The sequence below is a fragment of the Gigantopelta aegis genome, chromosome 6, assembly GCF_016097555.1.
Source record: "Gigantopelta aegis isolate Gae_Host chromosome 6, Gae_host_genome, whole genome shotgun sequence".
Classification (NCBI taxonomy): Eukaryota; Metazoa; Mollusca; class Gastropoda; order Neomphalida; family Peltospiridae; genus Gigantopelta; species Gigantopelta aegis.
The window spans coordinates 15,209,751-15,236,194 of record NC_054704.1 but is presented as its reverse complement, the minus strand read 5'-3'; the positions used below and the strand labels follow the sequence as shown (position 1 = coordinate 15,236,194).

At 39.0% G+C, this 26,444-nt stretch overlaps 1 protein-coding gene across 1 annotated transcript in view; it reads right to left on the bottom strand.

Annotated features, from left to right (window-relative positions):
* The window catches only part of LOC121374381 (lactase-phlorizin hydrolase-like), a 37,744-nt gene that overhangs the window by 7,685 nt on the left and 3,615 nt on the right, over positions 1-26,444 (bottom strand). The window contains exons 5-16 of the mRNA XM_041501483.1: positions 24,563-24,805; positions 23,653-23,782; positions 21,442-21,626; positions 18,754-19,001; positions 13,639-13,729; positions 12,026-12,142; positions 11,598-11,734; positions 10,980-11,237; positions 9,328-9,511; positions 7,564-7,806; positions 6,995-7,124; positions 2,820-3,004 (exon numbers count right to left, since the gene is read on the bottom strand). Coding sequence (XP_041357417.1) covers positions 2,820-3,004; positions 6,995-7,124; positions 7,564-7,806; positions 9,328-9,511; positions 10,980-11,237; positions 11,598-11,734; positions 12,026-12,142; positions 13,639-13,729; positions 18,754-19,001; positions 21,442-21,626; positions 23,653-23,782; positions 24,563-24,805 — 2,151 coding nt within the window. The remainder of the gene's footprint in view (positions 1-2,819; positions 3,005-6,994; positions 7,125-7,563; positions 7,807-9,327; positions 9,512-10,979; positions 11,238-11,597; positions 11,735-12,025; positions 12,143-13,638; positions 13,730-18,753; positions 19,002-21,441; positions 21,627-23,652; positions 23,783-24,562; positions 24,806-26,444) is intronic.

Here is a 26,444-nt window from a genome sequence, read left to right as displayed (position 1 = left end):
GGTGGATTTTTACATCAAAGACAAACTGTTGGGTTTTTATCACCATTAGGATACACAAATAATTATATGCAAATCACAACCAGATCAACCTGCAAACATTGTATAATGAACTGTATCCAGAGATAGACTCAGATTACCAGATGTTCATGCTGTAACTGAATATGACACAACAGGACAATTGGTGATGGTGGACACCAATAAAGAGAATTCAATGTATTTACGAAAGCTCCACATATAAGTAACACCAAAGTCAGGTTGGAATCGGTGATGAACCATACAAAGAGGTCAGTGAAAATGTGCAGATTTCACTGCATGGAACCAAGCACAAGGGTCATTTCTACAACTGATGCAGCTATTCTAAGATGAAAAGTTAAAAAACCCCATCACCAAACCAAAGTGTGGAAACACTGCAACCTACATCTGGGGTATGAAAACAGCATACCCAAAGAGCACACCTCCAAGCACATTTCTGAGCTCAAGATGTCATGCTACATCTGGACATTCTTGATCCATGCAAACTTGGTATATTTGTGACTGCTGTTAGAGGTACAAGCTGCACCAGAATATGTGGTGGAATTGATCAGATGCAATTGTGGTGTCAGTAAGTGTTCAAATAGATGTACTGTAATTTAGATTAAGCGACACAACCTTCAATGTACAGAGTGTTGCAAACGTGAAACTGATGAGGACTGCTGCAATGTGCATACTATTACAGATGAAGTAGATGCCTAGAATATGCCATTATGCAATACAATTTACAGTTGCTATGTTCCTTTATTTCATTAGTTTGTACTAATGAACACAAAAGTCGCATTTGTATGTAGACTATGAGAAAAGGTATTTGCCAAATGATTACATTGGTGGCCATTTTGAATTTTCATATGGCTGCCATTTTGAAGTTTAAGATGTTTGCCATAATTGGATGACTATAAATCTAAAGAATTAGATTCATTGACCACTGAAATATACATTTAGACAACACAATTGTGCTTCTCCATTAAGCATGAGTTGAGATATAAGACAAATGTATTAAAATGGCAGCCATATTGAATTTCAAGATTGTTTTCATGATTCAATGACTATATAAATGAAAACGATCCAATGCATGGAATACAGAAAGGTACATGGACAAAAAATTATGCTTCCACGTTAACCGGGAGTTGAGATATTTGAAAAAAATATATTAAAGTGGTAGCCATTTTAAATTTCAAGATGGCTGCCAAGATGAGACAACAATTTTCCTTTTTACAAAATAATTATCTGAGCTCATAGATGTAAACTGACACCAAAATTATTTTTCTGTGATTAATGGGAGTAAAGATAGAGAAAAAAATAACATGGAATGACGTCCATTTTGAATTTCAAGATGGTTGCCATGTGAGATGAATAATAAAAACAATATTTTAATTCACTAACATAATATGTTTAAATAGACCCAAAAATATGTTTCTGTGTTAAATGGGAGTGGAAATATATAAAGAAAGAAAGAAATGTTTCATTTAACGACGCACTCAACACATTTTATTTACGGTTATATGACGTCAGACATATGGTTAAGGACCACACAGATTTTGAGAGGAAACCCGCTGTCGCCACTACATGGGCTACTCTTCCGATTAGCAGCTAGGGATCTTTTATTTGCACTTCCCACAGGCAGGATAGCACAAACCATGGTTGAACCAGTTATGGATCACTTGTTGGTGCAAGTGGTTTACACCTACCCATTGAGCCTTGCGGAGCACTCACTCAGGGTTTGGAGTCGGTATCTGGATTAAAAATCCCATGCCTCGACTGGTATCCGAACCCAGTACCTACCAGCCTGTAGACCGATGGCCTACCACGACGCCACCGAGGCCGGTCTGGAGATATATAAAGAAATTATATGAAAATGACGGCCATTTTGAATTTCAAGATGGCTCACATGATAGTGGTCAGAAAAAATGCTACCAATGGATTTCTGGTTCAGGTAGGTCATGGGAACATATGACCAAAATTGTATTAACTTGAACAAAAAAAAATGCAACCTTCAAAAAATGAACATAACTCCCTAGACTACTAGGCCCATTGGACTATTCCTCATTCCATCCAGTGCTCCAGACTGGTATAACAAAATCCGTGGTATGCGCTTCCCTGTCTGTAGGATGCTACATATAAAAGATCCCTTGCTGCTAATTGAAAAGAGTAGCCTCTTGCGTGGCGACAGCTGGTTTCCTCTCTCATTATCGGTGTGGTTCTTAACCATACGTCTGACGCCATATAACTGTAATTAAAATGCGTTGAATAGTGTGTTATTAAATAAAACATTCTTCCATTTCTAGGTGCCCTGGATGCTGCAAAACGGTTATAACATCAGGTGTACAAATATTTCATCAAAATGAGGAAAACGCCCAACAAGCAACAGAAAGCAATAACTACTTTGTAAAACTTATTTCGTAAATACTTTTTTTAATAATACAAATGGAACGTAATTCTATTTCCCGTTAAGTAGAAATGTTCATTCAAATTTGATACAAAAACTTTTAAAAGTTTGTTTTGTGTAACAACACCACGAGAATAAATTGACATCGTGTTAGAAAACCCGCTATATTTTTTATATTAATAGATCTTATATATGTATCATCCCACAGATGGGATAGCACATACCACGGCCTTTGCTATACCAGTCGTGGTGCACTAGCTAAAGCGAGAAATAGCCTAATTGGCCCATCGACGGGTATAGATCCTAGATGGACCGCGCATCAGGCGAGCGCTGTACCACTGGCCCTCTCAACTTTGATACATCTGTGTTAGTTAAATGATATTACAAGTAGACGGGTTACCTTTTATGGCCTCGTTTATGTACGCCTTGAGATAGTCAATTCTGGGTTGATCCTCCAGGGTCCCCGTGTCGTCACTGACCCCATTCTCCGTGACGATCACTGTAGGGTTGTTGTAGGTTTTCTTAATCCACTTGAGCATTTCACGCATCCCGGGTGGGTAGATCGACAGAAAGGAGCTCGCAGATCTGACACACATATTTATTTTTGTAAAAAAAAAACAAAAAAAAACAACTTTTAAAAAGAAATAGATTGCGTTCAAAACTACAGATCTGATACATGCACGCACGCACACACTCACACATACTAGAATAACACGAACTTTAAAAAAGAAGATTGGGTTCAAAACTACAGATCACACACGCACGCGCGCGCGCGCGCGCGCACACACACACACACACACACACACACACACACACACTGAAATAATAATAATAATAACTTAAAACAAATATTGGGTTCAAAACTAACCCCACCTCCTGCAAAGAATCCACATCTCAAAAAGGAGTGACACCGAGACAAGCTATGTCATGACAAAAGTAAAGTAAAGTTTGTTTTATTTAACGACGCCACCTTTTATTTAACGGCTATTGGACGTCAAACATATGGTCATTCTGACACTGTTTTTAGAGGAAACCCGCTGTCGCCACATAGGCTACTCTTTTACGACAGGCAGCAAGGGATCTTTTATTTGCGCTTCCCACAGGCAGGATAGCACAAACCATGATCTTTGTTGAACCAGTTATGGATCACTGGTCGGTGCAAATGGTTTACACCTACCCACTGAGCCTTGCGGAGCACTCACTCGGGGTTTGGAGTCGGTATCTGGATTAAAAATCCCATGCCTCGACTGGGATCCGAACCCAGTACCTACCAGCCTGTAGACCGATTGCCTAACCACGACGCCACCGAGGCCGGTTTATGTCATGACAAGATCTAATCTCTCTCAATATTATACATGACGCAACGATTTAAACCGATTACTCATATTTGGAAATTAGCAGCAAGCGGTTTTTAATGAGCATTAAAAAAAAGAAAGATGGCACATACAACAACTAGATGGAATGAAACCCCCTCAAACCCTCAAGAACAAGACGCCACTAGGACTATCCACTAACAATAAATACTTCGACCCATCGCAATTCATTCAAGCAATCTGTTAAGTCTGATTGCTACATAATCTGTAACATGTCGGGGAACAACGCAAATCAACGTAGATCGAAGAAACAATTTACTGGAACACACCTGCAGACGGCCAGCTTCGAGTACATCAGTTGCAGATGTGACGCAGATTGTCTGTGACTGTATTCCCATAAAAAAACATTGCGCCACTATGCGTCGGTTGCCGCAGTATTACAGACTTTATGGAAACCAGGGCCGAGTTCAGCCAGACCGAACCTGAAAAACGCCCGCTATACTGGTGTATGCGCTTCACGATAAACCAAGTGGTTACGTCGGGAACCAATCAACTAGTTCGCGAATGTTAGCGAAACGTTCGCTGGTTGAACTTGGTGCAGGCTTTACTGAGCTAAAACTCAGCTCGATATAAATGAGAAAGAAAGAAAGAAATGTTTTATTTAACGACGCACTCAACACATTTTATTTACGGTTATATGGCGTCAGACATATGGTTAAGGACCACACAGATTTTGAGAGGAAACCCGCTGTCGCCACTACATGGGCTACTCTTCCGATTGGCAGCAAGGGATCTTTTATTTGCGCTTCCCACAGGCAGGATAGCACAAACCATGGCCTTTGTTGAACCAGTTATGGATCACTGGTCGGTGCAAGTGGTTTACACCTACCCATTGAGCCTTGCGGAGCACTCACTCAGGGTTTGGAGTCGGTATCTGGATTAAAAATCCCATGCCTCGACTGGGATCCGAACCCAGTACCTACCAGCCTGTAGACCGATGGCCTGCCACGACGCCACCGAGGCCGGTATATAAATGAGAGCTGAAACATTGCACATGTTGTGATGAAACAGTTTAATCAAACTAACACGGTACAGCTAGTCGATCAGAGCCTTTCTACTCTTAACCTTTTTTGACCGACCTCGGTGGCGTCGTGGCAGGCCATCGGTCTACAGGCTGGTAGGTACTGGGTTCGGATCCCAGTCGAGGCATGGGATTTTTAATCGAGATACCGACTTCAAACCCTGAGTGAGTGCTCCGCAAGGCTCAATGGGTAGGTGTAAACCACTTGCACCGACCAGTGATCCATAACTGGTTCAACAAAGGCCATGGTTTGTGCTATCCTGCCTGTGGGAAGCGCAAATAAAAGATCCCTTGCTGCCTGTCATAAAAAGAGTAGGCTATGTGGCGACAGCGGGTTTCCTCTAAAAACAGTGTCAGAATGACCATATGTTTGACGTCCAATAGCCGATGATAAGATAAAAAATCAATGTGCTCTAGCGGCGTCGTTAAATAAAACAAACTTTACTTAACGTTTCTGAGAGTATGTACATGGTTGTCGAGTACCTACGACAACTTGTTATTGATGCATGTATGGTACGCAAATATGTACATTTATGAGAGTTCATCAAATGTATGTCACAACAACTTGTAAAGATTGACAATAACATGATATATTTTTTACTTTTATCGTCTATGACGTGATTTTCTGCGAAATTGCACCAGTTTTAAGCGCAAATTGCACCACTGCGACAAAGTGTTGACTTAAAGCGGGTTGTGGACATCTAAACATTTTAAGTTTAATAAATGATGACGGATGCAATATTTTGCTATATGTTTTGATGGGAATTTATGAGTAAGCAGCCTGTAATCAATACCTGTGTTGGTGCGAGTGTGATATTATTTAACAAACAAAGAAAACAAACCCATAATGTAGGCTACTATCTCATTGAAAAGATGTTTGCATTTATGTGGTTATAATGCTTTTGACTGATAACGGAAGACTTAACAAGGCCAGGGACGTCCTAAGTTGATAAATGTTTAAATAGTAAATGCTCTTAAATGCTAACCCAGGGTTAGACGTTAGTGTTTTCCTTCTTTTTTGTGTGGTTATTATCGGTGGTTTGTTTCAACCGAAAAAACTAACAAAAACGTTTCTAGGTCCAATCATGGACTTAAATTAAGGTTCTATCTATACGAAGTGGACAATGCGCAATGCATGAAACTTGCGTGAAGCGTAGTAATACGCAACATGTAAGACACTATGCATCATGAATCACGCAGTACGTATGTATGGAATCACTCGGATTGTTATCAATGAGGGTTTTTATAATCTATACGCATTAGCAGCACGCAATGCGCATGGTGCACCATGTACACACGGGATGTTAGCTAAGTCCAGATATCTGACATATTTAATTTGCAGTAGGGCTACTCTCCTTTTGCTTATAGGCAGGATAACTCAGTGGTAGAGCGCTCGCATGGTGTGTGATAGGTCGCTGTATCGATTAGTGGACTCCCAGCCAGGGATCAATTTCGGAAAATATCGTACACCTAGTTTTACATGAACACGTAACTCTACGACTAAACCACAATTCGTATGAATACAATCAGTAACATCAAGATATAGACTGAAGTAGATCTATTTCATGTGCATTCGTCTTTAAAATGCTTCATCTACATGATTTGACCGGGTACATCGAGAGAGATAAATATAACTATACTGTTCGGTCTATGGGAAAGTGCATATAAAACATATCTTTCTGCTTTAGGGTAGGGGTAGCCTATGTGGTGACAGAGAGTTCCCTCTCTTTCTCTTTATTGACCAAATGTCAAAATAATACTTTGCTATGCATCTGTAGTTTAAAATGTGACGAGGTGTAATTAAGCAAACATTTTTATCTTTTCCTTTTACATATTTATCATATGCTGAATAAAATCGTTACGTTAACTTTATTACAAGGTGTAAGTCGTTACAACATGTCATGCAGAGAACGCCCCTTTGCAGGCCCGTAAGAAAACAAAAAAGTGTTGGTAAGATTTTGACCGTCATACGTGAAGGGTCTGAGATAATGCTCTTTTTCCATATTTTTTTTTCAATGGATACTTTTTGTTGCATTCAATGACAGTTTAAAGCAGTATTTGGTGGTATTTCGAGCAGTTTTTTATTGTTAAAAGTCTAGCTCGAGTGTCCTTTAGCGTTATTCCTGACCGGCCGTACCGCTTCCTACGACCTTGCTTCAGCGTTAAAAAGTAATTATTTACCCCGGCCATGCTGGATCACGAGATTGTTTCGTGTCAGAGTCGCCTTCATAGCCTGGGTTGCTGATTCCATTGTCGTGGTGTTCGACTAACCTCGTGGTGTAGTGGTTCAATCCAAGGAAATCACAAGAACCTCAACATTGATAAACAAAGCGTGAATTTATTTCGTGTGTTTTTCTCATACGACAAGTGATAAGTAAAAAACATATTTTCACACATCACGAGTTGACTATGAAATGGTATATTTATAATATACATCTTTTATAATTTGTGACAATATCTTTCCATTTTTGTTATTATCTTTCGCCTATCCTATCGAAAATACGTAACGCCATGATATATTTGTTCCGTTGGAAGTATTACTAAAATATGAATACAAATTATATTTAATTAATTATCAAATAAATAAGTATTTAGTAATACTCCTGTGTAAACATACCCGACAAAGCGATCGTCCCCCCCAAAATAATTTCTTAATCACTTGAACTAAGCTTTTTTTTCTTCTTAACCGAATGTATTACATTATGTTTCTTTGCTCAAAGGAATTTCACAATAATATATTATTGGTGTACCTTTATTTCGTGCTTTCTCGGCGTCTGTAAACTCGGGAAGTCTCGACTTTGTTAGTTTGGCTTCTTGGCTTTTCCTAGCAATATACGTCTTCATGACCGCTGGATAGTCACCGTTGCCTAGTAACGGATTGATGTACCAGCCAGCCATAAACTGCAGTTGTCTTTCTGCAGCAGCTATGTCGCTGGGACTGGAGGGGTCTTTAGGCATCATGAAGTGAATACTTATCGCTAACCCAACTTTACCTGAAAAGGAATTAATGAACATATTTTGGATTGGTTGGGTTTATTTGGGTTAGGTTAGGTTAGGTTAGGGTAAAGTTAAAGTTAAAGTTAAAGTTAAAGTTAAAGTTAAAGTTAAGGTTAACGTTTAGGTTTAGGTTTAGGCTTAGGTTTAGGTTTAGGTTTGTGTTTAGGTTAAGGTTAGGTTAGGTTTATATTTTGGGGTTTGGCTTTGAGTTTGGGTTTGGGTTTCGCTTTCGTTTTAATTTTCGTTTTTGGTGCCATAAAATAACATAAAATACCACAGTTAGGAGAGAAAGAAATTACCACCTGTTTCAGCCCTGTATGCATTTGATTAGAAAACACCGGCCCCGGTGGCGTCGTGGTCAGGCCATCGGTCTACAGGCTGGTAGGTACTGAGTTCGGATCCCACTTGAGGCATGGGCTTTTTAATCCAGATACCGACTCCAAACCCTGAGTGAGTGCTCCGCAAGGCTCAGTGGGTAGGTGTAAACCACTTGCACTGACCAGTGATTCATAACTGGTTCAACAAAGGCCATGGTTTTTGCTATCCTGCCTGTGGAAAGCACAAATAAAAGATCCCTTGCTGCTAATCGGAAAGAGTAGCCCATGTAGTGGCGACAGCGGGTTTCCTCTCAAAATCTGTATGGTCCTTAACCATATGTCTGACGCCATACAACCGTAAATAAAATGTGTTAAGTGAGTCGATAAATAAAACATTTCTTTCTTTGACAAGTCTACTGAATTGTTCAAAAATTGATACATTGAAATAGTGTACATGCATTACCGTTAACTGTTTTCTAGTCTTTAGATATAATACCAAAAACATCTGTTGTCTTCTATTTGACATATTAATCACTAACACAACTCGTCAGCATCAACATATTTAACCGGAATATTATTGAAAAGGTGTGCTGTCGGATTTCTTCCTGTAGTGTGTGCATTATTGATTAATATGTGAAATATTTGTTATCGGCGAACTCGAAAATTATCAATGTAATGGTATTAGCATCAAACTTAGGTTTATGGTTGTAATAGAGTGGGAATCTTTGCCTACCTGGTTGCAGGCTTCAATTCCGTGTTTTTTCTATACAGTTATCTCTGACGGCAGACAACGATAATAACAGTCCAAATGTCCGTCTAGCTCTCGAACAGCAGAGTACTAGAACTATATTTTCTAGTCTTTAGAAAGAAAGCAAAAGCTATATGTATGTCGTTGGTCGTACCATTAAGTATAATACCAAAAACATCTGATGTCTTCAGTTTGATGTCACACAATGCAAGTTTTAACAGTTCAGTGGATAAGTATAATCCACTACACTTACTTCTCTTTTGCTAACAACTAACAACTACGAGTACCCAATAGCCCACTGCCCTACACTGACCATCCAAATAAATAATGTCTGTGTCAGAGAGAGCGTGCTTGAACCTTACATGAATATAAACACGAAATTGAAGTAACTAAATCAATACAAATGATTTGGATGACTTTTAAAAGAAGGTTAAATTATGAAGTGAACTAACCTTTTTGTCGCTGTCTATATTTATCATTGTAGAGATGCCAGACCTCTGTGTGACTTCTGATAATATTGTGGGATACACGGTATGGCATTGTAGCAGGCTCTTTGATTCCAGGGGCGAATGTGCCAGTTCCATATCCTATCCAACTAATGACGATGGGCTCGTTAAAAGTCATCCAGTATTTTACCTGTAAGCAGCAAACCATTTTGAATACAGCTATCTCACCTGCAGAGAGAGAGAGAGAGAGAGAGAGAGAGAGAGAGAGAGAGAGAGAGAGAGAGAGAGAGAGAGAGAGAGAGAGAGAGAGAGAGAGAGGGACACACACACACACACAGATAGAAATGGGGGCAATTATAAAACAAAGATGTATTAACATATATTCATTTTATAATGTATTTACATAAATATCACCAGGCAAGATAATATTTTATTAATTATCAACAGAGATTTAAATATATCAAACATTTTCCTAAGGTTAGTAATTTAACATTATGATAAATTATAGGACATACATGTTTATAACTCGTGTTTAGTTCGTTGTCCAAGATTGCTGAAGTATACACCTACACAGTCACCTCTAGCGTTTTCTTACATACAATTATAATAGAATGACGCTAAAGGACACTCGAGCTAACATGATTATATCCACCAAAAATGTACACATAATTGACCTACTGAATACTAGTTTAGAATATAAGCATCACAGTCAAATTTAAAACAGCATAACACCTTCCAATATAAGAATATGTAAGACTAAGACTATAATAATATTATAGTGTGCATGCATAGAGTCTACTACTCGTATATTATGACAATAGTAAAGTATGTTTTATTTAACGATGCCACTAGAGCACACTGATTTTTTTTATCTTATCATCGGCTATTGGACGTCAAACATATTTTTAGAGGAAACCCGCTGTCGCCACATAGGCTACTCTTTTACGACAGGCAGCAAGGGATCTTTTATTTGCGCTTCCCACAGGCAGAATAGCACAAACCATGGCCGTTGTTGAACCAGTTATGGATCACTGGTCGGTTCAAGTGGTTTACATCTACCCATTGAGCCTTGCGAAGCACTCACTGAGGGTTTGAAATTTGTATCTGGATTAAAATTCCCATGCCTCGACTGGAATCCGAACCCAGTACCTACCAGCCTGTAAACCGATGGCCTAACCACGACGCCACCGAGGCCGGTCATTATGACAAAAGATCAGTCTAATACAAAAACATATATCGTAGTCTAAATTAATACAAGGATAAATTATAATCCAGACCATTATTTATATAATAATTTTATAAATATTGTTGAAATAAAAAATAACCTTACAAACTGTGAAACATTTTCAGGGATGGCTACACAATTTTAAAACTTTAAACAGTAGTTGCTAATTATCAATTTTCAATTGATTAGAAATATTGCTAATCAAGATTTTGAAAACAAAATGTTCGCTGACTTCATAATACTTTTACATCCCACAGTACCGTTTGTTGGTTTTCTATAATACAATTTCAGTATACAATTGGACGTCAATACACACACACACACACACACACACACACACAGACACACACACACACACACACACACACACACACACACACGTTAGATGAACTGGTGGAAGTTTAAGTGACAATGAGGAGGAAAAGTTACATACATCATTTCCCAACTCTCTGAATAGTACATCAGCATACGCCTTGAAATGGTGTATGATGGAGTCGTTCGCCCAGGACCCATAGTCTTCCAAGAGTTGCGGCAGATCCCAGTGAAACATAGTGATCATTGGTTCAATCCCATTCTGTTTCAACTCGGATATCAAACTTTTATAATAGTTCAGACCTAGTGGATTGGGTTTGTAGTTTGTTGGGGTGGGCAAAATACGGTTCCATGATATTGAAAATCGGTAATGGTTCACCTGAAAAGATATCAAAATTTATTTTTGAACACAGGATATTTTTCAATGAATACTCACACTTGGCCAAAAATGGCTTACGCCATGAGCAGAACATTAAGATTTAACGTGAAACGTCTTCAACTAGCACAATAATTACCATCCTATGTTTTGCAGGACCCCGCGAATGATACTAGTTCAAATTAAATTACAGTAATACGGATGAAACACTTTATTACAACAAGTCTTATTTAATGTGGATGCTATTTGATTTACTACAATCTAAAACAGATTGAATATCATATGGCCATATTAAACACACAGACACACGCACGCATATATATATTATTTTATTTGGGAAAATTTAAATATAATTAATCTTACTCCAATTTCTTTAAGTCTCTTGACATCCTCTTTGTACTTTGTGTAACTTTTGCAGGAATCGTCTCCATTTTGATGATCTTTAATGTTTTTTCCTCCGTTTCTATGACTGAAAACGTCCCAAATATGCTGCGTCTTTCCTGTAATAATTTAAACACTTACATTGGGTTTTCATTTTAAGTATACTTGTGATATTCTGTACACATGTATCATGTATTACTGTACTCTGATTTTAAATGTTTTTATTATTATTATTAATTTGTTTTGCTGCTGCCATGTGCTACGCGAGTGCCAGCTATTTTTTAGGCTAGCTTGGGGGCAGATTCAGAATTTTGTCCTACGGATGGTGTGTAACAGAATCACCCTACAGCGTATAAGACATATCTCATAGCCCAATAAAAAGACATGAAGTCAGCTACATCTATTCTTACCGTCAGCATCCCACGCTCCTTCTACCTGGTAGGCCGACGTAGCGCATCCCCAGGTAAAGTCATCAGAAACTGTGTCGTAGTAGAAGTCACTTACGTGCGCGTTGACTCTAACAAACACTAGTAAAAGGCAACCAAGTACTAGTTGGAAAGACATGGTCAGAATGTCTGACCGAATGAAGAGTGTGCGTGAACTTTATGATTACATATTTAATTGGGTTATCTATACATTTTTCTGTTGTTGTTTGTATAATATAATTTTTTAAGTATTCCTATCTCAGTGAGAAACTGGACGTAGTTTTTAAAATTACATTAAAACAAACGTTTATTGATAAATTTATTTTCTTGTATGTATTGTTTTGTTTTTCAAGGTGTTTTGTTTTGTTTAATGCTTAACGCTACAATGTTTTATAAACACGCTGACCCTAGATTTCGAGTTATGTATCATTTTTGTTTCGCATATAATTTGCAGCAAACCAGAAATACATTACATTTATAAAATGGTCATTGAAGACGTCAATGCTGTAAAATATAATATATTAAAAATATTTTTAAAAACACGTCAGCACTGAAAACAAGTCGGTAAATCTGACCGACAAATCCGTAATCTATGATCAAAATAGTATTTCAGCACAATGCAGAGTCGAATAAGGCACCTGGGAACACAATTGTTGATTCCATGAATTTCTATTTAGTGCCTCGTTAATAAGAGTACAGCCATTCCTGCATCACTTAAAGAGGACTGCCACCTCCAGACTAGTTTACTAACTCAAAACTAGCACAGGGCAGAGCTCATTGGAATAAATATATCTGTAATGACATGCATTCATGAATCACTCTTAAAACAGTGATGACATCAGGAGTTCGCGAAAGATGGACATATCCTACCAGTATTGCCACCATTAACGCTGTGAAATATGCTACACGAATTGACGAACACGTCAGTAATGTTACATAGTCAATATGTACATGTTTTAGCATGGCACTTCATAGTGTATATATGTTAGTTGTTGAATAGTTGAGAATTGTCATCAGAAAATGGTAAAAGAAAGCAGCTTCTGCAGTACTTCAAAAACTAAATAGGGAGGTAGGTATACTTTACGATACTTTCTTTTTCTTTCTTTGTTGTTTTTGTTTTGTTTTTGTATTGTTCTCTCTCTCTCTCTCTCTCTCTCTCTCTCTCTCTCTCTCTCTCTCGGTGTGTGTGTGTGTGTGTGTGTGTGTGCGTGTGTGTCTGTGCTTAAATCTAGATTTTTCAGTATAGAGAGCTCATAACATTAATGTATTGTAGTTCGGTAATCTTTATTTATTTATTATTATTATTATTATTATTATTTATAAAGACTTCTGAATTTAGACAAGGGTGCGGGACTTAGCTCGATGCGCAGTCGATCTACGATCAATCCCAGTCGGGGGGGGGGGGGGGGGGGGGGGGGTGGGAGGGGGGGGGGGGGGGGGGGGGGGGGTGTGGGGGGGGGTGGGGGGGTCCATTTGGCTATTTCTCCTCCAAGTCTGTACTCCAAAACTGGTGTAACAAAGATCACGGAATGCACAGTCCTGTCTGTGTGGAATAGTGAATATAAAAGATCCCTTCCTGCTAACTGAACAAAATAGACCATGGAATGGCGCAAATGGATTTCCTCTCATTATCCGTGGTCCCAACATGCGTGACTTTTGTACCATCACCCCTGGAAAAAGCACGTGTGCCTGAAATATGAAAATATAACGTAAAACTGTTTATACAGTTTTGGAGACTGTTATTGCTACTAATACAAATCCCCCCATATTAATCACTAATGCACACACTACACGAAGATCCCGACAGCACCCCGTTTCAATAATGTTCCGGTTAAATACGTATTTGATGACGGGTTTCTTCCTGTAGTGTGTGTATTAGTGATTAATATGGGAAATTTGTTTTTATCAGAGAACTCAAAAATGATCGATGTAAAGGTATTTAACATCAACAATAGGATTGTTGTATTAGAGCGGGAATCTTTGATTACTGTTTGGTAGACAGCGATTGCGCAGAATTTATATACATTGGTCTCTGACGGTAAGGGAGTGTTGAGAACTGTCTAAATATCCGTCTTACCGTCAGAGTACTCGGGCTACATTAGGATGGACTAACGATAAGCAGAAAAGTTTAAAACAAATTTAATATACCATTTTCCAAAGACAGGGCAAGATATACCATGACCTTAAATTGATATACTATTGCATAACGCAGAGACAGACAGCTGAATTGCACAAAGATAGCAAACATGTCGTCAACTTCCGCCAGGAGTAAGTGTCATAACGGAGTGGTCGCCTTATATAAAGACGACTACTCCCGTCGGTCGTTCTCTATAGATCATCTAATATAATTTATTTTCTTTCTGTGATGTTAGTAAAATAAACTATTTGGCTGTAATTTCCATGGGAATATAGTTAAAGGTGTAATGTTTATTTATGTACTGTGACCTCCAATCTCTCTCTCTCTCTCTCTCTCTCTCTCTCTCTCTCTCTCCTCTCTCTCTCTCTCTCTCTCTCTCTCTCTCTCAAATGGTGGCTTTTTTGCAGGAAACAGCCTTTATCATAAAAAGAGACAAAACCTTGAAGCCAAAATTCATAAGAGAGGAAAGAGCTTAAAATCCACCACAGATTCAGCCAGAAAACATCTGTGTACATTTAAATACATATATAGTGTACGTTAAATTGTGTTGAAATATCAACAAACAAAAAAAAAAAACCCAATCCTTCTTAATATATTTTATTTGCACACCTTTTAGAAAACAACATAATCATATACAGTTCTTGTATTTACTAATATATTATGATTAGAAATGGATTATAAATTAATTTTTACCGGGATTTAAATATATTCTTGGTATTTGTAAATACGACTTTTAAATAATTTTAAAAATCAATTTACAAATTAAAAAATAACAGTCCGTCTTTATCTTATAACATCTATTCATAATTTTGTTTGATTATTATTTTTGTTTGTTGAATTAACAATTTGTTTTAAAATCGAAGGCTGTGTAACAATGTATTTCATTCTGTTTTATAAGCACTGCTTATTATCACAGGGGATAACCGCATGCTGTACTGTACTTACTCGCATCCAAGATGGCGATGAACGCAAATGATGAGTATTAATGAATGTGAATTTCCATTCTTAACGTGCATTTTTGAGATATTCATATACAGAGACTTCATGAAATATATAAAATATGCATTTTTGAAGCATACCTTTTTAAAAAATAGTATTTGGGAATTAAATAACGGGCATCGAAAATCGCGTGTGATGTTGGTAACTGAAAGTGTCAACATCATAAGGATGTGGGTATTTGTTACGGTTGGATGAGGGTAACTGTTCGATGCAGATGAAAGGACAATTACCCCAAATGAAAATTTAATGTTAGATTATACCAAAGTTAAAATAAAAATATACTCCCAATATTTACCGAATCACGCACGCACGCACGCACGCTTTCCATTCACTTTTGTATTTTGTTGTTGGACATCAAAATGCCCCAGCAAGGGAGAATAAAAAACAAAAAACAACAACAAAACAACAGCAACAAAACCCCCCACAAAAAACAACAACCAAAAACAAAACAAAACACGCTAGAGCTTAGCTCGTCAGCAGCCAAATGTGCTAAGCTGTCCAACGTCTTTAGGTATGATTATTTATTTGTTTTATTTGTTTTATTTAACGACGCCTCTAGAGCACATTGATCTTAAGGTATCAGTGCTTCAACTAAACTTAGTTTTGCCATTGCCATTTGTGTAGTTATTAGCTGTGGACTTGCAGAGCGCATGTTGGTCGTGACCACGGGCTGCGACCAGAAGACATTCGAGCTACTGTCCATTCGGCATGACAACCGCACACATATCAAGGCATCCGTATCCAGTGGCGTGGGCAGGATTTTGTAAGGGGGGGGGGGGGGGGGCACCTGGCACCCAAGCCCTCTTGGCCCTCCTGACTACGCCACTGATCACCCCTAATTTCCCGCCACTGTCCGTATCCAACGAACTGCATAGGCTGAGTCCAAGATCATAACGTGAAATGATTTTATTTTTTTTCTGAGAAACTTGATAAAAAGCAAGTTACCTTCGTGCCACTCTTTTGAAGAAAATGTTTGCCTTGGTACCCCTCGAACTTGCCTTAGTGCCCTAATGTTTGTTATTAACTTAAAGGCAACACTCGCCGCCCCCCCCCCCCCCCCCTCCAATTATTCACCATGGGGCCGTTGAAATATTACGTAATGCTATTATATCAAAATTTGACACCCTCCCTCCCCCTTTATTACATGGCGGTGGAAGAGATACACATGTGATATTTATCGTCTCTTCACATATGAAAATACGTCTTTCGAGAGGTGTCACACAGTACAACTCCGCATAGATGTTATGCGAAAAGTGTGCACATGGTTCTTTCAATTCATATTTTTAAATCGGAAACATACTTGCTGTATAATTAATGTTAGCAGCATAATTTGACAAAATATATATTTTAATAATTTAGTTTAGCCTTGAATATATTTATAATATTGTTTGTATAAATTTCATTGATAAATAGCTAAATGAAGTAGCCATGACATGACGTTATTTTCCCCCTTGTAACGCCACATAAAGTTTGGCGCTACACCCATCAACACCCTCGAGCGTTACGTAATATTTGAATGGCCACAGTGTATATTTTGTTGGGGGGGGGGGGGGGGGGTGTTAAAATAGTATTGGCTCGGGCGGAGGATGTATCGCACAAATAGCACATGTAATAATCTGAAAAAGAAAATGGAGGGAAAAACATAAGAATAATGTTTTTTACTAATTGTTTCTAGACGCATATGGCGACCATTAGTTATCAAGAGATAACTACTGCAGATACTCTCGATTCCCAGTCTGGAGCTCCACGCAGTAAGACGTGTTGGTTTCATGTGCTCGACTTGGGGATCCTTCATTTTGTTGTTTTTTCAGCGAAATGAAGTTTTCTACTGGGATGTATGCGGCCATTGGAACTGATAGAACGCTGGAACGCTTCTCGTTTCGACAGTCTGCACCACCAGGTTGGATTCTTTTTTAGCGAGATTCCTCGCCTCCACGTCATTTCTCCGTCTGACTATGTTGACTTGTTTTTTCGTGACTCGTATGACGGCCATTCTGCAGAACGCTACGGTTGTTCGCGTTTAGTCTCAACATGTCCGAGCCTGTCCTAGCAGCACTGGAAGATTGACCGCCCCACTCTAAGAAGAAATAGGAAGCGGGGTCGGCCCCTACTACTCTTTTTCTAGACTTTATTTGCTTTATAGTGATACCATCTCGTATCCTCCGGAGTCGGGCCCGTCCGCATCACTATACCAACCCATGACGACTGGACTATACCCTAGTCTGATACTCTCTCGTTCAGACGGATCCGGCTTCTCAAGATCTGTATTTCAGCACAGCACTACACCTTCAACGTCTATCGACTATCAATCTAGGGGTTTTCTTGACGAGATGCAACCCATCTCGTCCCTATAAGCTGTGCACCCAAACGGCCTTAACGAAAGAAAGAAAGAAGTGTTTTATTTAACGACGCACTCAACACATTTTATTTACGGTTATATGGCGTCAGACATATGGTTAAGGACCACACAGATTTTGAGAGGAAACCCGCTGTCGCCACTACATGGGCTACTCTTCCGATTAGCAGCAAGGGATCTTTTATTTGCGCTTCCCACAGGCAGGATAGCACAAACCATGGCCTTTGTTGAATCAGTTATGGATCACTGGTCGGTGCAAGTGGTTTACACCTACCCATTGAGCCTTGCGGAGCACTCACTCAGGGTTTGGAGTCGGTATCTGGATTAAAAATCCCATGCCTCGACTGGGATCCGAACCCAGTACCTACCAGCCTGTAGACCGATGGCCTAACCACGACGCCACCGAGGCCGGTGGCCTTAACGAGGCCACTCACGTGGACATATCGATCGGACTTTAAACTTTTAGATCTGCGTTCAAAAGATTGTCGAAATTACTCTCTTTTTTTTAAAATTATTATTAAATAGTCCGATCCTCTCTTCTTTTTCTTATTTAATTTTGGACCGTCCTTCTAAAATGCTTCAAATTATATAAATATTATTCGGCCGAGCAGTCAATTCTTTTTATTTTTGGCTTGTAAGTTTTTTTTTTAAATTTATTCTATTAACTTTTTTACCTTTACCTTTTTAACTTTCAAAATTCTGTCCATTTTCAACTCTACCCCCCCCCCCCCCCCCCCCCCCCTCCATCCCGAGTCAGGTCACCGAACTTATCGGAGGTCGGACTCGGGATGGGCGTGTTCGAAACCCTAGTGGTATATGGGCACGTTAAACAAGTTATCATCATCAGATACTCTCATCCTACATTTACGCTCATCATTGCAGTTACCCGCATCCTTTTTGTCAAATACCTACATCTCATCAGAAGCTCACTAGAGAGTTACCTGCATCACCACTTCGAAGTTACCTTCATCATGCCTAACTTTGTAATTTTATTATCAGCCGATCAAAATATCATTGATTCAAAATATATTCATACTAAAGCAACTGCCGATACGCTCTATTAAAATGTGAATGTAATGCTTAGAAATACGGAAATTCACATTGATTAATACTCTTCATGTGCGTCCTCCGCCATAATGGATGCGAGTAACTACAGTTACCCGCATGCGGTTATCCCCTGTGATTATTAGGCCATGTAACTCAGATATAACCCACTATTACGAAGAGCAAAATGGCACACCAAGTTGAGCACACAATTCTCGTTCCTCCAGATACTTTTGGAAAGCCTCGATTTGAGATAACATCTTTGTAGAATAAAGCAGACTTCTTAGGAATTCGTGGTCGGTTTGGGTCGGAGAAATTTATGTAGTTGAGTCCAAACTTTTCTGTGAAACCACTACGCCATTCAAAATTGTCCATGATGGACCAGACGGTGTAGCCAACAACATTACAACCATCGAGTTTTATAGCTGAAAAAGACAAATGAATTGACAACAAACACAAATATTTTAGGCTCCATTTTACTGTCTTATTATCTAATGGGTGTTGCAACAAAATCGTAATGGCATGCATTTGTGCAATGAATTGCTATTAAAACAGTATACAAAGAAAACGCTCCAGCAAGGTGAAAAAACAAATCGGAAAGCGACCTCTAATATCTATTCTAAAACTTCCTAAAAACCTTCAGAAATCCTTGAACTCGAGTGAAACAACATTTGTGCTAGAATAAAATGGAATTCATTGTTTAAAATCGGCGGCATATACTCATGCCTTGAACAGAAGTATAGATTTGAGAAACTGCGATATGCTGACACTAAAAGCTGGAGCTGAAGGAATGTTTCTCAGTATAAAGAATTTATTAATAGATAGCTGAGGGCAAATTGTGCCGTTGCAGATAATTAATACATTGTTCACGTAATATAAATTAATATACTATCTACTTTGTAAAACAAAACCCCCAACTAACGTGTTTTATTATAAGATTAATTCAGTAATAAATGAGACTATTAAAGAAATAAAATGTATCGCTATATTCTTAAGTGTTATTATGTGAGTATGCAACCAACAACTACTTTATAAAACTGAGTTTGTAAATGAATTATTTTATCAAAGTCATTTTCAAAAGTAATTAATTTTTTTTATATTAACGGAACTTAATTCTATTTCCCGTTATAGAAATGAGTCCGCGGAGTATGTTTAACAGTGGGGATGGGCACAATCAATCCGATGGCCCGGGGGTGGGGGAGGAATTGAGACCTTGAAGGCCCCGAACATGTTAGGAAGTGCTCCTGTGAGAGTTTTTGAATGTGACGGTTGCAAAATTAATATGGAATTTCTAGCCTTCTGAGCACAATACTAGTGAAAGGACGATTTGTGGTGGTGGTCGGTCATGTTTAGACATTTTAGAGCCTCAACCTGTTAGTGGAGTATTCTTCCCAGAAAGTTTTGAATTTCACGCGTTCAAATAGGCCTACATAATTTCCAACCTTCTGAGTACAATAATAGGGGGAAATGGGGAGAGGGAGAGCATGGCTCATGCGGTCATTCCACGGCCTCTGACTATTTCATCTAAATTCGATACATATGTAGTTATATAGAAAACTGGTTAATGTCTTAAGATATCGGCTTTATCCTGTAAGGCCTGATACGCGATCGGATCTGGGATCGATTCCTGTCGGTGGACCCATTGGGCTATTTCTCGTTCAGCCAGTTCTCCACAACTGGTGTAACAAAGGCCTGCCTGTGGGATGATGCATATAAAAGATCCCTTGCTGCTAATCGAAAAGAGTAGCCCATGAAGTGGCGACAGCGGGTTTTCTGTCTCAATATTTGTGTGATCCTTAACCATATGTCCGACGCCATATAACTATAAACTAAATGTTTTGAGTGCGTCGTTAAATAGAACATTTCCTTCCTTCCTTTTATCCTGCAAAGGCTAGAATGGCAAATGCTGCGAGGTTCTGTCGACCTGAGCAGGATTAAGCCGATTTCTTAGGACAGTAACCAATTATTTATTTGTCTATACACCAAAACAAAATAGTTCTTAAATAACAATCTATTTCTTATTTTAAAATAAAAATTGTCTTCAAAACATTCCTTTATTGATCATAAATAGCGTTAAAGCCTACATTTTTGAACAATAACCGAAAATATAGAAATTTATATATATTATTATAGTTATTGCACAATAAAAGTTAAAGTTTGTTTTGTTTAACGACACCACTAGAGCACATTGATTTATTAATCATCGGCTATTGAATTTTGACATATAGTTTTAGAGAGGAAACCCGCTACATTTTCCCATTAGTAGCAATGGATCTTTTATATGCACCATTATGATTGCACATACCACGGCCTTTGATATACTAGTCATGGAGCATCGGCTGGAACGCCAATGGGCCACCGACGGGGATCAATCCCAGACCGACCGCGCATCAAGCGAGCACTTTACCACTGGACACTTTACAACTCGTCCCTGATTGCATGATAAATGGGATGGGATGGGAACTCTTTTATCGTGCCCATATCCACAAGGGTTCAGGCACGCCCACCTCGGATTTGGCCTCTGACTTCGCCAGTGACCAACTCCGGGGCGGGAAGGTGTAGGGGAATGGGAGGTATGGCGGTCAGTTTAGAATTGTGGTATGACCACTTAAAAAAATATAAAATAAATAGGGAGTTAAACTTATATTATTATTACTTTAAAAATAAAGATTTTGAAGCACCAATTAAAATCAACCTAACTATGTTATTTACTTAAAGTTATTAATTAGTAGGTGCAGCGAATATTTTCAATCGGGCTGATCTAAAAAAAAACTAATATAAAAATAAAAATAATTAATACTAATAAAGAGTTAATTTATATTAACTCTTTAACATGATAAATGCTATTACATGTCTGCAGGTTACCTTTTATGACTTCGTTTATGTACGCCTTGAGATAGTCAATTCTGGGTTGATCCTCTAAGGTACCAGTGTGGTCTCCAACCCCATTCTCCGTGACGATCACTGTAGGGTTGTTGTAAGTTTTCTTAATCCACTTCAGTATTCCACGTATTCCGGGTGGGTAGACGTACAGGAAGGAGCTCGCAGTTCTGATATACCAAAAATAAATAAAATAAAAAAATAAGTAAAACGAAGATAGATTGGGTTCACTTGCTGGAACCAGTCCCCATTTAAAAAAGGACTGCCTTATTAGCGGATGAAAACTGCACACAACGTAACCTTCGGAATCTCAAGTGAATTGTTACTACTCCCATATGTCGTTGTTCTAAGTGTTCGCATGACGAATTTGTCTGCGAAATAAATATTCTTTTGCACGACGTCAGGACTAGATGCAACTTTAGTCCTGAAATAATTTTACTCGTGTGAGTAAAACAGTTCGCATAGCATATATACTTACATGAGTGTATTTACTTATATGCTGTTAGATGAGTATACCTGTGCATGCGTTTGGGGTATTAGTATGTGGTAATTACAGCGTTGGATTCTGAGGGCAAATGCGCGCATAACATAATTATTGGGGACATTGCGACACACTGACGTACACAGAGGAGGTCATGGGGATCTCTCTCTCTCTCTCTCTCTCTCTCTCTCTCTCTCTCTCTCTCTCTCTCTCTCTCTCTCTCTCTCTGTGTATGTGTGTGTGTGTGTGTGTGTGTGTGTGTGTGTGTGTGTGTGTGTGATACTCAAATGTGTACATTTATAAGAGGCCATCCATTTACGTCACAAAAGCTTGTAAAGAGTGACAAAAACATGATATATATTTTACTTTTACAGCTTATCAAAATACTTCCCGGGAAATAGCACCGTTACTCCCACCCCAAGATTTGAGTGCAAATTGCACAAATGCTGTGACCAAATGGATTGTTCACTTACTGTCAATCCATTGTAACCAAGTGTTGATTTGAAGGGGGTTGTGGACAATCTAAACTTTATAAGTTTAATAAACGTTGACGGATGAGATAGATAACTTGTTTTGGTGGTTAGCATCCTGCAATCAAACAATAGTTGGTCGAATGCTAGATCGGTGCTGGAACCTTACCTTCATAGAGGCTGTGGCGGTTTGACTTTCATAGGTGCCCTCGTTTAGTCTTTAGAGAGTGTCCTGAGAATGTCCATAGAAGGACTGTTTGTAATGACCCTTAAAACTACCTTTCTGTAATTTCTGTTGTCAGTGTGGTCTGCTAGCCCTAATGTTAACTAAATCATTATATTATATAGGCCTAGCATTACTGAATTATGTGCGTTCCTAGAAGGTGATCTTAGGCAACAAATACACTGATTGCAATGACTGTATGCTTCTGCATCTGTAATTACCGTATTACGTTAATTACGTGATTTATAATTTATTTAATGACACATCAACACATTTGATAAAATGCTACTATTAGATGTGTAACGTGGTTATTTCTACCCTTCAGGGCTCAATGGGGGGGGGACGGGGGGGGGGACGGGGGGGGGGGGGCGACGGGGACTTGCTGAGCTGCTACTGTCACGCAGGCTAGCACTTTCAAAAGTACGCGAATTTTATATGCACTTTTCCATAGATAGAACAGTATATACCACAGTCTTTGACATACGAGTCATATGGCACTAATTGGGAAGGAAACAATTCAAATACACCGATGGGATTGCTTCTGCGTCGACCCATCGCACCTGAAGTAAGCACTCTACCATTGAACTACATCCACCCATCTGTTGTCAGCACGTGTTACAAGCATTTCCTATGGATCTCATTGGTGGCAACAATGGAATCCCCTTGTAAGTGTATAAGTCTTTCGAGTTACAGTCGTGTTCCTCTGGGTTTAGGTATGTTTTACGCCGAAGCTACGTGTGTTTCGGATTATACTACTAAAAATTTTCTACGACTGTCAAAGTGCTGCCGTGGCAAACACATAACACGAAATTATTTACGACAGCTTCGAGTTACAAGCCTTGGTGCTAATAAAACGTTTAGAGTCTGGGCTCAAGACTAATAGATTTTGAGATTTTAACATCATGGCAGCACCATACATATTGTATGCGTGTGACGTGCAATGAGATTTCTTTGACCTAGATACACGTCACACGTATGAGGCGTGTTACGCGGGAGTTCACGTTGTAAAAATTAATATTTACCCCGGCCATGCTGGATCAAGAGATTGTTTCGTGTCAGAGTCGCCTCCATAACCCGGGTTGCTGATTCCATTGTCTTTGTTTTCGACTAACCTCGTGGTGTAGTGGTTCAGTCCAAGGAAATCAGAAGAACCTCAACATTGATAAACAAAGCGTGAATTTATATACATGTATACTATTTCACGCGCACACTAAAAATATAACATATGTGTATGTAATCTATGAGGCTTTAACGCACACACACACACATACACACACATGCACAGACATGCGCGCACGCACGCATACAAACACAAACACACGCTGAAATTGATAGGCTAAAGCTGTCTGTATTAGCCCGAGTACTCTGACGGACATTTTGTTAGATAGCTATCAACTGTCCAAATGTCTGTCTAGCACTCTTACCGTCAGAGTACTCGGACTATGTTTCCATGTGCGCGTATATGTATGTGTAGGCGTACGCGCAAAAAAAAATATACATGTATATTAATTATAAAAAAAAAAAAAAAAAAAAAAAAAGGCGCGCACAGAATCGGTACATGTAGCGAATATTTAATTGTCTACGCTCATGCAGCACGAATACCAAAAATTCTAGAAAATAACATACTGAGTGAGATCCGCGTTTACAATTACAACCTCACGTTTTTGTTTTCATTCTTGACTACAGAAACGTAATGTTTAAATAACCCAACGGTTTTGAAGTCACTTATATTTATTACTGATGGCATCAGTGCATGTGGTATAGATCCATTTGAGACTTTCTTCATCCCATCAACAATACATTTACGGTATCGGTTTTTTCCTTCTTAAATTAATGCATTACATGATGTATGATTACGATTAATCACTGCCACACTTTTATTTGTTGTTTCTTTGCTCAACGGAATTTAACAATATTGTATTACTGGATTACCTTTATTTCGTGCTTTCTCGGCGTCTGTAAACTCGGGAAGTCTCGACTTTGTTAGGCTGGCTTCTTGGCTTTTCCTAGCAATATATGTCTTCATGACAGCTGGATAATCACCGTTGCCTAGTAACGGATTTATGTACCAGCCACCCATAAACTGCAGTTGTCTTTCTGCAGCTGCTATGTCGCTGGGATTGGAGGGGTCTTTAGGCACCATGAAGTCAATATCAATCGCTATCCCAACTTTACCTAAAAAGGAATTAATGAAAATATTTTGGTTTGGTTTGGTTTGGTTTGGTTTGGTTTTGATTTTGTTTTGTTTTTGTTTTGTATAAGATGTCTAACAATTGGTAATTGCCAGATTTGGTCTGGATAAGGATATGCAACATGCTACCGTCACCATAGAGGCACTGACTCTGTGATCTGGAAGTTTCTTCTAGAGTGAGGCGGGAGGAATTTTCTCCGAAAATGTTTAGGGTGCCCCGATTTATACATGACCACTATGCATAACATAAAATACCACAGAAATGAGAGAAACCAATTACCACAAGTGGTCTATTTCGGTCCTGGATGCCATGGCAACAACACAAAAGTCTACTGAAATGTTTGAAAATTTATACATTGAAATAGTGAATTTTTTTGTCTACAAAATACTTAAGCATTCACAGATTAATTACTTCATAAATATGTAACTAATTTAACTGTTTCCTAGTCTTTAGAAGCTATAAAGAAAGAAAGAAAGAAAGAAAGAAAGAAAGAAATGTTTTATTTAACGACGCATTCAACACATTTTATTTACGGTTATATGGCGTCAGACATATGGTTAAGGACCACACAGATTTTGAGAGGAAACCCCTTGTCGCCACTTCATGGGCTACTCTTTCCAATTAGCAGCAAGGGATCTTTTATTTGCACTTCCGACAGGCAGGATAGCACAAACCATGGCCTTTGTTGAACCAGTTATGGATCACTGGTCGGTGCAAGTGGTTTACACCTACCCACTGAGCCTTGCGAAGCACTCACTCAGGGTTTGGAGTTGGTATCTGGATTACAAAACCCATGCCTCGACTGGGATCCGAACCCAGAAACCCGCTACATTTTATCATTAGTAGCAAGTGACAGGATAGCACATACCACGGCCTTTGCTATGCTAGAGTGGTACACATGCCAAGCAGGCATACGACTCGTAGATGAAATACTTTTTTGACCTTGAGAAAACGTGAATGTAATATTGTTTCTCTCTCTCTCTCTCTCTCTCTCTCTCTCTCTCTCTCTCTCTCTCTCTCTCTCTCTCTCTCTCTCTCTCTCTCTCTCTCTCTCTCTCTCTCGATTATTTGGCATTTGTCGTTTTGAGACGGCCCCTGGAAGACGGAATGGCTGAGTGGGCGATCATGTGACGCAACGTCACGATATAGGTCGGCGAACTTAGAATTCTGCTGTCCGGAGTTTGCCGAAGCTTAGCTGAATGTGGGTGCTGTCGGGTTTCTTTCTGTAGTGTTTGTATTAGTGATTAATATCTGAATTTTTTTTAACAAGTAACTCGAAAATGGTCGATGTAAATGTATTTGACGTCAAACATAGGATTGTTGTGGTATTAGAGCGGAAATCTTTGACAACTTTTTGGTTGTCGGCAATTGCAAAAAAAATACATAGCTTGGTCTCTGACTGTAATGAGAGCGTGTTTATGTCCAAATGTCCGTCTAGCTCTGTTACAGTCAGAATACTCGGGCTAGTGCAGAACTAGGCTTATTTTGCGTGTCCTCTTCTGCATTTATGGACGGACGCGGATGCCGCTAAAAAGCCACACAATGAAATAACATAGGACTGTGTCAGTTTGTCCGGTGCTGAGTGCGGTCCGGCGGAGGCTACGACTGCGGATACTTTTTTT